The 12,750-nt window shown below is 39.2% G+C and overlaps 1 protein-coding gene across 5 annotated transcripts in view; it reads right to left on the bottom strand.

Annotated features, from left to right (window-relative positions):
• Window positions 1-12,750, bottom strand: part of PIEZO2 (piezo type mechanosensitive ion channel component 2) — a 290,923-nt gene that overhangs the window by 147,859 nt on the left and 130,314 nt on the right. For all 5 annotated transcript variants that reach the window (XM_042031628.1, XM_042031618.1, XM_042031647.1 and 2 more), the window contains exon 4: window positions 7,549-7,591. In XM_042031628.1, coding sequence (XP_041887562.1) covers window positions 7,549-7,591 — 43 coding nt within the window. The remainder of the gene's footprint in view (window positions 1-7,548; window positions 7,592-12,750) is intronic.

Consider the following 12,750-nt stretch of genomic DNA (forward strand, 5'->3'; position numbering starts at 1 on the left):
AGGAGAGGAGAGGAGAGGAGAGGAGAGGAGAGGAGAGGAGAGGAGAGGAGAGGAGAGGAGAGGAGAGGAGAGGAGAGGAGAGGAGAGGAGAGGAGAGGAGAGGAGACATCTGAATTGGAAGGGACCTACAACACTCATCACATCCAACTGCTCAACCACCAAAATTTAAAGCATGTTATCAAGGACATTGTCCAAATGACTCTGGCCAGCTGACAGTCACTGTGAAGCTTGGGGCATTAACTCCTCTCTAGGAAGCCTGTTCCAGAGTTCGACCATCCTCTGGGTAAAGAAATGCTTCCTAATGTCCAGCCTAAGCCTCCCTTGATGGATGCAGCTTTGAACCATTCCCACACTTTATTCTCAGGCTACTCCAGCATGCTCAATACACAGTATTGTTTGCTTACAGGCAATCACAGAGGGCACACTGGACTGACTACACACAGCAACGTTGGAACCAAAGTCAACACTGGAATAAAATCCAAGAAGTTAAACTGGTTTAAAACTAGGTTTAAATTGTTTCTATTTCACTATTTAATATGGACTAAAAGATTTCAGTTGACACAGTGTTGGTGAAAAAAAATCTAACTTCAGTTTTCTTCATATCTTTTTAAACAATGGTTTTTTTCTTTGCAAATATAATCCAATTTTTATTTTGGCTTTCTCTGTAACTCAGACTTTTATTTCAAAATCTTGCTTTTTTTCAGCGCAGCGAAGAAAACTCAATTTAAGATAGAACCTCAGGCATGCAGAATATATCAAATAAAACTGAAAACACATTTCTTCCCCATTTCCTACACTATAAACAACACAAATACTTCAGCTCGCACATGCACAAATTCCACAGTCCTGGCCACCACGAAGTCACAAAAAAAGAGAAGTAACAAAGAAAGAGACACTTTGAAAATTAAATTAAGGCATCCTCAGCACCCCGTCTTCCCAAGACTCAGCACCCTGTGCTGCCCTTTGCCTGGAGACAAATGCATCCGTGTGGGAAGCCCTATTCTCTGCCATTAGTCGCACCAGGAGAGAAGTGCAGTGTTACAGCTGGAAGGACATGAATAAGCCTTTCTGATGCAGTCCTCTGCCTCCATATCCCTGCCTTTCACTTAGGTTTGGCAGCTTGGGGCTGAGGCTGAGGTAGCCAGAACCATGTTTGGCCCAGATGAGAAAGGTGTGGAGGGCTCAGAGTTGGTGGGTGCAGTGCTGGGCTCCCTATGTCTTCCTTCTGCACCACCACTGTTCCTTCAGGGAACACTGAATCAGGGCTCTCTGAACCCTAACTCTACCCCTAAAAGCAGTTTTGGGGCTGAGGATGAGGCCCTCTGTGACATGTTTGGCCAGGCAGAGAAATGATCAACTAGAGATACCACCCAGAAGACAACACTTCTGTTACAAGTAATAAACTGCTCTTTTATTCACAGCCTCCCAAGGGAAGGTCTGGAACTGGTTCTGTCTCTCTGCTCCTTATATTATATTTATCTACCATATTATTCAAAGAGCACATGCAACTGTAAATTCACAAAGAGCACATTCTACAGTAAATTCACTGTAGAATATGCAAAAACTGCAGAATAAATTCACATTCATTAATTCCTACAAAAGTGTGATGGGCATCATATATTAAGACTAGAAAGTAAAAGCAAACCATCGATTAATTTGATTTCTCTGATTTGAAGCAATCCAAGGATGGTATGCTGTGGAAGAGAACCCTGCCAAAGTAAGAGGGCATTCCTGGGCACTGAAAACTAAGCACTTGCTTAAGTGCCTTGTGGCACAGGTGACCAAAATAACTATACAGACTAATATACCTATTTTTTTTCCAAAATGGTGGAAAGATGTGCCTGGCAGGGCTTTCCCACATCCCTTTGATTGCACCACTGCACCCATTTTTCCTTGTCTTCTCAAATTATTCAATATTTGTGAAATGCACTGAAATTGCACTGTTTCCTTTAAAATAACTTCTCAAGGATCAGACCGTGTAGCCTCATGCAGCCCCTGGCTGAGGCAATGCTCCCGAAACTATGTCAATGGGAGCTTTGCCCAAGGAAGGACTATAGGACTGAGCTGTATGTGAAGGAAGGGCTTGAAATTACGGAGCATGGTATCAGGATAAGACTTTATATTTCAAGCATATGTTTATCCTTTTTACAAAATCACCAAAGAGTGTGGGGAGAAGAGGGGGATGTCACTTTGGAAAACTATATGGTACTTTGATTTCCAAGCCAGAACTGTGCATACTAAATATTTACAGAATCTAGTGATATTCTCTTCTTTCTGTTTATTCCTGTCACCCAGAGAAACTCTGGCCAACTACCAATCAAATATCCAAGCAAGCACGAGGAAAGAGAGAAAACAGCTCGCCAGTAGGCTCGTAATTAGCAACCTGAAACTGGAAGGAGGCACTTGGGAAGATGCATCTGGATTCCAGCGTTCACCGCATGTCACGAGTGGTTTCGGAAATTGAGTTCTCAGTCTCTGCAAGGGGTAGGGAAGATATACACAGTATTTTTGGCTAGACTGAGCAGGGGCATATGTGGAGCAGCTGCAAAAGCAGACATGTGTCTGCTGCCAGAGACCAGTGTAGGAACACAAACGCACCTCTCAGCGATGACAGCTAACTTGCTCCTGGCGTCTCCTGGGTAAGCTGTGTCTCCCTACCTGTGGCAAGCAGGGCTGTTGCATTTACTTTGCTTTAAATAAAAACATTGCAGAGTGTCCTCCTTATCACCCTCTGCTTAGGAGAGTAGTTGAAGGAGATACTGAGGGACACAGAAGGTCTGAAATCTAGCTTAATAGGAGACAGTCTTCATATCCAAGGTCTAGCCTTGATATAGAAATCTTCAGGTCCTTTTCCTTTTTCCCTTCTCTGCTCTTACCTACTTCCCCTTTCCTTTTGGTGTGAGAGCTAGCAATCTCCAACTACTCTTCCATTCTTATATAGTAAAAGGATTTAAAAAAGCAGAACAAACCCACAACTCAATACACAGTATTCTACTAACAGGAGCAGCTTTCACTGGCAATCACCCTCAGCATTACTTTAGACAATTTGGGATGCTGCTGGTGCACTTTCTACATAGATGTTGCTGCTGTACTAAGTGTGGTGCAGAGAGGTCTCATTAGCATTATGAGGGTGGAAGTCACCTACTTTTGCATATATATATGTAATTTCTAATTAATAATAAATTTTTGCATTCCATGAAAATAACAATATTAGAATCAGGTTGAAGCTATCAACCAAACAAAAGCTGTATCTTTGATATGGAAACTTTAATTTTTATAAAGATAATTACATTTTACTATGAAATTGGTGCTCAAAAGTTCCTTTCTCTATGACTGAAGCAACTATTTACTATGAAAAACATACTTATTGAAGGTTGCCAAAAGTGTAATAACCACACATCTGTTATTCTTCAAATATATATTTTCTAAAACATTTGATATTTACTTCACATGTAATAACAGTTATTAAACCTTTCTGAAGTCTGTTTTGTGGAACCATAAAGTAAAGCATTACACGCATAGGAGAAGCACCATGGGAACAAATGCAAAAAGGGAGTAGAAGTGTTGTTAGCAGCTGAGTAACTCACTAGTCACATAACAAAGTACAACTCAGAGAAGCACAGTAAGAGGAGTACTGGAAGTCTGAAAACCCTGCAGGACTATGAGTTTTAAGAGGTCCAACGTCGTCCATTTCAAGTTTTAAAATTATTAAATCATTTATAGGTCAACAAATATGTAAAAACAGAAGACATTCTTGTAATCATTACTGAATCTACTAGACAAGGACACAAACTTCATTATCTGGTAGCTCAAATTAGAGAAATTTAAGCGTTAAAAAAAGGCCTTCTTTTGGTTGTAATTTTCTGCAGTGTGACAGCATTTCCCCAGCAGCATTTCCCCAGCATTGGCGGTGGCTCTTTGCAGGCTCTGCACTGCAAGCCTCACCCCAGCCATGAGCTGGAAAGACACTACTGACTGCATTACAGGAGAAGACCAGTTCTCTAACTGAACTGATCCTCTTTCCTTTTGAATTTTAACAGGCTTTGTGCATTAAGCTCTCTTTAACAGCCAGGAAACAAGCACAGTCACTGTTAATTGCTCATAACTATTCCATTTGAGATTTTGAGTGAGCCTCCCAGCAATAGGACATAAGGAAATGGCCTCAAGCTGTGCCAGGGGAGGTTCAAGCTGGACATCAGGAAGAATTTCTTCACTGAAAGGGTGGTTAAGCATTGGGATGGGCTGCCCAGGGAAGGGGTGGAGTCACCATCCCTGGAAGTGTTCAAGAAACGACTGGATGTGGCACACATAGCACTTAACGCCATGACTTAGTTGACAAGCTGGTGTTTGCTTAAAGAATGGACTCTATGATCTTGTAGGTCTTTTCCATCCTTATTGATTACATGATCCAATGATTTCCACTGGGTCCTGAATGTAACTGAAAAAATCTTAAGCCAGAGATGAACAATGCCTTCTAAAACACATTTTTAGTCAAGTCATGTTTGGAACAAAGTCCAAGAGAGCTGACTGCTTTCCAGGCATTTTTATGCATATATAGGTGCCATCGTAACATGCACCAATAAAGAACAATAATCCTGATCTTAACAGTTGCAAAAAAGTCATCCTATTTAACCATAAATCTATTTGCTTTTGCTTAAGATTTTTTAAAACTCCATAAACATGACAGCTTGCTTGACATTAAAGTAGTGCACATGCTCAGCATTTGAAACCAGGTTTCTTATAGGACAGCACAATACAATACTTTTTCTAAATCTCAAAATTGCTCCTCAGTGTTCTTCAGAAAATACAGTCAGGGAACTGCAGTCTAGATCAAGCTGGACAAAGGTGGTGACTACCATAGTATGCTACAATCAGCTTATTTGTAATGTCTCAAAAGACAATAACATAAAGACCTTCATTTGTATCTATCAAAACCACATATACTCCTTTTAATTGAAAAGCTCTTAACTCCAGTAATTTCCTGGGTATAAAGCTACTTTACTTGAGCTGCAGCATTTTTAATTTCCCTTGCATTGAAAAGCAGCATTCTCAGCTTACAAGTAATGCTTACATAAAAGCCTCACAGTCAGATCTCTTGGTGCCACAATGTTTTTCAGGATATGAAGACAACAGTAATGTAAACACTCCACTATTGCAGAATAAACACCATGTAGCCACAAAGCAGTGATGACATCACCTGTAAATTATATGGGATTAATTTTCGGCAATGTAAACTGACTGACTGACTGTATCTCCCGTTCCTAAACCAACTCTAAAACAGTTTGTTGAGAACAATTTATATGGATCTTCCAGTTTTGAAGCAAAGATAATTCCTCCTTAGGGCATTACCTCGTGTCTCTCCTTTGATGTATCTAAAAATCTTGCTTCCTCCCTCCTGAATGAGAATGTCCTTGCTCAAACAACACATTTAAATGTTATTGATATTTCACACCTGACTCAGGTGTGCCTAAGTAAAAAGCTTGCAGAGAATAGAATTTTAAATAGCCAGACATGCTGCTGCTTCTTTCCCTAGAGTTTACGCAAGAACAGCTGTATTGGATCAGAGCTAAAATAGATGTAGCCCACTAACCTGTCTCTATTGGTGGCCGAAAAGGGATTCCTACTGAAGAGAATAAGATTAGGGAAAGGATGTAGTGATACATCCCCAGAATAATCTCTTAGTTTTGAGAGATCTGCAGACCTGGGATTTCTGCTTCTGTGACTGAAAGTTAAGTGGGGTTCCAGCATCCAGGTATTACATCTAGCAATGTGTTTTCTTTGGAAACTATTCTTTAAGATAAAAAAATACTGATTTAAACCAGTAACGGACAATATTATATTAAGCAAATATTGCTATAAAAGAGTTAACACTGAACTTTACATATATGTTACTCATTAATCTTTTAGTCAACCAACTTCAGAAGTTGTGGATACCCCACACCTTGTGTTATAGACCAGGCTGGATGGGGCTCTGAACAACTCATGGCAGGGGGGTAGGAATTAGGTGATCTTTAAGGTACCTTCCAACCAGAGCCATTCTATGATTCTACGATATATTCCTGTCTTAAAAAATCTTGTGTTAAAAATACAGTTAAGATAATGAATATTACTATTTTTAAAACCCCAAATCTTAATTGCTCTATCTGTGTAAAAGACTTCATCTTCCTTTTTTTCTCCTTGCTGGTTCTCTGAAAAAGTTGGTGAGAACATATTTGATTCTATGACTATGGCAGGCAAAGTACATTCAAATCTTCACCTCAGCTGTGCTAACTAATGTGCTGCTTCATATAAAGTTACCCCAGGGTGACGATCAATCTCTCAAGGTGCAGAAGTGCCATTTGAAAGCCTTTCTGCTTTTCAACCTGGAGTGGCAATAATGGGATCTGCACAGAAATTCCTTTTACATACTTTCTTCCTCTCAGGAAGTCTTCCCAGCTGTAATTCAGTCTATCAACAATTCTCCATCTTTCATGTGTTACATACACTGCATATACACAGCTAGCATGGATTCTCCTTGTTTTGAAACATCTCACAAGTTGGAAATTGCCACACTGAGTTCTAATGAACTCAGCTAAAAAGACATTGATCCTTTTCCATTCTCACTTTCAAAACACAGAGTATCAATTCATTCTAGAACTCCTCAAAACTTCTTTATTTTTTTCATTCTGATGGAGACAAGCAGCACCAACAGGTGCTAATTCATAATTTGGGTGATGAAAGAATTAACAGTTTACTGTAGTGCCCTGCAGACACCTGTGGTATCACGCTGAATGAAATACTTATCAGGAACCAAACTGGATGTAACTTGGGAAAAAAAACCCAACCTGTTAAAAAAAAAAAACCTTTGAGGACATCAAACTTAGCAACTGAGAGTGTGTAATTTTCAATAATATCAAAAACTCCAAGCAGAGGGCAGATTCTTCAACTTACCATTTGTAGAAGAATAAAGATGACACTAAGCATCTGAATCCTTCTTTATTTTACATCACTCTTTACTGGATTTGGCCTAGTTTAATTTACAAGACAGACATGTTTCTGGTATGATGACCTTGTGGCTAAGTTTGTCTGCAAGAATTTCTTTCACTTGAGGAATGCTGCATATTGAATTTTCCTCTGATGCTGAATAGCTCTCTGCCAGCTTTGCTCCTCTTTCAACTTCATTTACTTTTGTCAACTCATATGTCAGAGATTAGAAGTTTCATGGAAAAAATAACATGATGAGAGCAGTATTTTCATTCATAAGTAAGACTTGTAGCCAAAAGGTGTGTCCCTTTCTTTAATACTAGCATACTGTATAGTCACCAGAAAACAACATTATGAGCCAAGTTCATATGATGAATAAATGGCTTTAGATTGACTGGGGAAAGAGAAGAGGACACAAAACAGAAAAGCTGAACACATTTGTGCATGACACTGCATGACTCCCACTCTAAATTTGAGGTCATTGATACATTCAACCAACTAAAATAAATAACTGTGCAAGTTTGGCTGTGCAGTTTTTCTTCCTTACCTTTTGTGCACTGGTAAGGAAATAAATTTATGGCTTACCTTTCAAAACCAATCTGCCGTAATGTCTTCTCCCATGTTGAACCTGTACAAAGAGGAGAAAAAACAAACACCCTCAGTAAAGAACCTTTTTTGTACAAACACTCTTTTCCTTTCCTTGTGCAGCTGGGATCTGTATATTAAGGAGATTTTTCCACCCCTAGAGAAGTTTTCCCCAGAGTGGAGAGCTGTTGAGAGAGGCTACCACCAGGTGACATAACAGTGAGAGGGGTATCAGCCTATACAACTCCTTTACACTGCAGAGCAGCTACAGTTCACTGCAATTCCAAGGGTGGTCTCCTCTGCTAGAGCAATGTGATCTGGAAGCGCTGAGCTGGCATCTCACATCACGCACTCTTCATATTTCAGCTTTTCACTTTACTGTAGTGTTCGCCTGATTCTTGCTGAAAGCTTTACAGCTCCTTCTGAAATCCAGCCCTTTTATTTTTGAGCAAAAGCATGAACATGTATTGCGTCTTTATTGTTTAACCCTTCACATTCACACAAACAGCTGCAAAGGACTCTTTCTCAAAATCATCAAGGACTCAGCCCCACAAACTACTCAAATGTGCAGACTCATCCAAAGAATTGTCCTCAGTATTTCTGATTTCCTTAATACAAATTTTACCTAGATTTTCTCCAAAATAACCCCCACACACAGACTGCAAGCTTTAGGTGATCAGTTTTCAGCTCTTGGTAGTTTTTTTGCTTTTTACCAGTCTCCTTTTTTTCCTACTATTATGAGGTCATTATATACAGGCTACTAAGAGCACAAATATCTCAAGTCATGCAGGTCTGCTAGGCAAATATGTAGGAGGACATGAAGCTGTATCATAGTTTGCTCTGCCTTTTTACACTCCTGTGGGAAATGCAACAGGACTGCATGCCATGTAAGCAACTACAATTCTTTTTGAATGATTCATCTGAATCACTCATTGAATTCTCAAAATCAGAGAAGTGACAATAATTCCAGTTGCTGATGCATTCTATCACCTAAAGGCAAATACAAATTAGGCACAAAAAGTTTCTCTGTAAGTGACATTAAGCAACACTTTTAATTGCCCCCCATTCAGTGCAAAGCAGGCACGAATTTCAGGCCCATATCCAGCAAAACACACAGCAGTAAGAGACTTCAAAAGTGAAGTGGAGAAAGCTTTACCTTCACTAAATGGGAAAAAAAAGAAGTAAATTTTGTTCTGGAATAACTGCGTAGTGTCTATTGTTTGATCAGTACCAAGAGCTTCTACTGTGGCACCTGTATTTGCCTGAGGTGGGGCAAGACCTCTGCCTGCAGAACTACATAAGACAATGCCTCTCATCACACTGAGTTAATATTTTATTAAAAGAAGTCCTTTAAAGACACCTCTAAAGCAGGAGAACAAATACTCTCACACATTTATTTCAAATAAACGTGAAAAACAAAAATAATATCTTGCACAATGAAGGATGAATGAGTGAGATAAATAAAGACCTGCTCCATTAAGGTATTCTGTTATAAGTTATCCCCCAAAACCATCAACTTCTGCTCATCTCTGGACCATAACTGGTTTCACACAGCATCTATGAATCAAGAAATTGTTAAAAAGATGACTGTGCCACTCCACAGGTAAGTGCAGAGCAGACACAAGCAATTATCCATATATTTTATGTAATCCTGCTGGCTGGAAGAGCAGCCAACGTTTTTTGAACTCTGAAGATTTGAAGAGTGTTGAAGAAAAGAAATCTCAACAGCACTTCCTAAAGCAAAGACCAGTACTGGCATCTTTAGTCAGAGTTTCTATGCCTTCCACTATTATGTATAATTGTGTATGAATTTTTCACCCCATGGCTGGCTACACTTCATTTATATTATATAGAGAGAGTCCTACTGAAGAGAGAGGCAGGGAGAGAAAGAGAGAGAAAGGAAAAAAAGCTATAGAGAAAAGGGAATTTGGTCTCCATAGGTTTGAAATAATCTTTTGGCTGCAGCTGGCCACCAGAATATTCTTGGAAATGCATCTGTCTCCTCTGAAGCAAAGCCTGCCAAGAACACAACTAGCATTTCATATTAAAAAAATATATCTTTTTATATGGAGTCTTATTTTAAAATGTTTATGATCTAAACATTCTGTTTTAAGACTCGCCAATTCCATTCACAATAGTATCAACTTCTACACCACACTAAGAGCCAAAAGTAAATACCCTGAGGTAACAGCAGCACTAAAAAGAATAGTGCTATTAAAAGTCTAGAAAAACTATTATTTGATTTAAACCTTACCCGTTGCTTCCAAAACATAAAACAGGATTTAAGTCACGTAATTCTCATTAAAATCAGAAAAGGAGTTAATCCAGAATTAAAGACTTGATCCTGCTCCAAAGGAAATCAATAGGAATTTGGCTATTCAATTGAGTCTTTCTCTCTGCTGGGACTGTGGAAAATATTCACCTGTTGGCTTTCAGAATCAATCAGCTACTACAGTGGATTCATTAAGTTAAGGTGGCTTCCCTTGGCTTTCTTCTTTTTTACTACCACAACAAAAATACCATAACTGTTTATAAGAACGCCTTAATCTGGTACCCATGTAATTAAGCTTTTTCCCCCAAAATATTTGCTCCAGAGTGCCTGACCATTCTCGTTTATTCCAAAGATTCTGTTTCACATTAACAGCTCTAGCTTTAAAATTCTTCAAAGAGATGAAGCATAATGCGCTTCCAGAATTTCTGCTCACTTTTAACAGGAACAATGGTAACATGCATACCATGCTCACATATGCACTCAGTGAAATCCTAGCATAAGAATGAGAGGATAAGAATATGAGATTTAGCAAGATAAAATCAAAAATATCTTCATTAAGCGAAATGTTGCCTTCTTTGATAGGTAGGCTTTCATTCACATGGCACTTGCCATATTTAGTTTGGTTTGGTTACAACTCTCTGATTACTATGAATGAGAGGGCTCACAGACCCCTGCCAGGTTGTTCACCTTTACAGAACATGAAGTTGCCTCGCTGCTGAAGTACACTGGTGGGCATAGGGAAAACAGAGAATAATATATTCATAGGATCACAGAATCATGGAATACCAGGTCAGAAAGAACCTCAAGGATCATCTGGTCCAACCTTTTTTGGACAAAAGCACTGGCTAGACAAGATGCCCCAGCACCCTGTCTAGCTGGATGTTAAAACCAGTGTTGGGGAAGAATACTGGGTAAGTGATTTTCATGCTTTCATGGAGGTTGCACAACTATTCACCTTGAGCCATTTCATGCCCTCCCTTCCACTACTGCAGAGATCTGTAGCTGTTGAGGGAGAAGTCTGGCATGCATTGTAAATGAAACTCATGCCTCCTATGCCATTCCCATGCACATATGCATCCAAGCCCCTGCAGATCCTGTGGTCCCAATGACTGTGTGCAGTGATTACCCACAGCCTCCTGCCTTCTCATTTCTCCAGAGTTAGTGGCTACTTTAAGAGCTACATGCCTGTGTCTGCCTCTGCTCTTGAGGCTTTCTAACAGTAAGAATAATAATTCTTGCATTCTTTTCTCACTGTGATCTGACATAAGGACCAGAGGGGAAAAATACGGCTTAACTAAACCAAAAGACATTGTTTGACATTTTCCAGTAATCATTAAGTGAGCCTGTCAGAATTCAAGTATACAATTGAAATTATATTAAGATCTCCAAAGATTGGGATAGGAAAAAAATATCTGTTAATTCCATCAAACCAAATTTAGAAAGTTTGATTTTAGAGCCTGTCACTGGGGTATCACAGAGAGTCATCCAGACTCTCTGAAGGAATGAGCAAGGTACCAGACATTCCCCAGTCACACTTAGTTCATGAGTAACATGCAGGTGGGATATACATACACAAACCTGTTATGATACTTCAGAAACAGGCAGATATTCTGGAATAGTAACTTCAGTGATCTTTATCCTAACATTTTGAAGGAAAAGAATTTCTGAAGAACAGCTGAATTTGTAATGATCAGAATATTCCTATCAATTTCAAAAGTTTAATCTTAAGCTTGTGACACTTACTAGTATTCTCCAAACCACAAAAAAAAGGGGGGGGGAAAACCTTTCATATATTCAAGAGATACAAAACAGAGATACAGAATACTCCAGAAATTGAAAGAAATGCTTTGCTAAACCTTCCCATTGCAGGTGCCACTTCTCTCAACTCTGCTTCTCAAACAACAGAGAACAGGGCAGAAGTTTGCAGAGTCCAGCCCAGCCAGAGTAGTTGGGGACCTGAGTTTCTTGAATGCACACCTGAAAGTTCTCAACAAAGTGGATGAACATACTGGCTTGTGCTGCTACAGTTTGGGTCTTTTTGGAAGAGACACACAAACTCTATAAACCATTTGGGGGTTTGCAGTCTATTTTCAATGGAGTGGGAAACATTGCTCTGCTGCATATTCTCCTTCACCTTACTGACAAGTAACTAACAAGTATTTACAAACAAGACAAAATGTACACAACTGATAAAAACTGCCAAATTTGGAATATATTTGTTTCAGCAGCTTCATATATTATAACAGTCTTTGCAGTTGCTTGTTCCTAGTAGCAAGCTTCTATCTTCTTCCAAACAAAAAACACCTATGGGTTTTTTCAGAAATTCTACCTTTTTTGTTGTTTAATAAATACAAAATCACAGGTTTTATGAAACCAAACAGTAGTTTTGACTAGAGAAAAGTAAGTGGCAAAGGAAAGAACTTTTTCTTATTTGCAGCACAGTACCATAGAGGTACTGTTAACATTTACTTACCTGCACATTGGCTATCCAATAGTTAGTTACATGCAACATGACTCTTACAGAAACAATCATTTCTCTCAGGTGAAGGGCATCAGACAGTGCTACCTTGGCATTTAGCATCCATCTGTCTATTTTGAGAAATAAATCTCTCTTACACTTCCTCTTCCCTTGATTCAAATTACTTAGCCTGCATCCTGCACTCATCACTTTGTAATTTTATCATCAGTCTATCATCTGAGATAATGACAACACTTTCATTTAGCATGAGATCTCCTAGTATGGCATATTACTAATGTGCTGTGTTCATGCTGATGTTTTAATTCAACACTGGAGAGTATTTCTGGGGCAAATCTCTTACCATGCTTTGGTTTGCACAACAGAGTGATCTTGGAGTGCACAGACTGAATTCCTTTCACATGAAACTAAAGCGCAGCCCAGGGACACAACTGCTGTGTTTCAGCCACCAGTG

The sequence above is a fragment of the Corvus kubaryi genome, unplaced genomic scaffold (assembly GCF_017639235.1).
Source record: "Corvus kubaryi isolate FWS band 111438036 unplaced genomic scaffold, C.kubaryi_AGA036_p1.0 132, whole genome shotgun sequence".
NCBI lineage: Eukaryota > Metazoa > Chordata > Aves > Passeriformes > Corvidae > Corvus > Corvus kubaryi.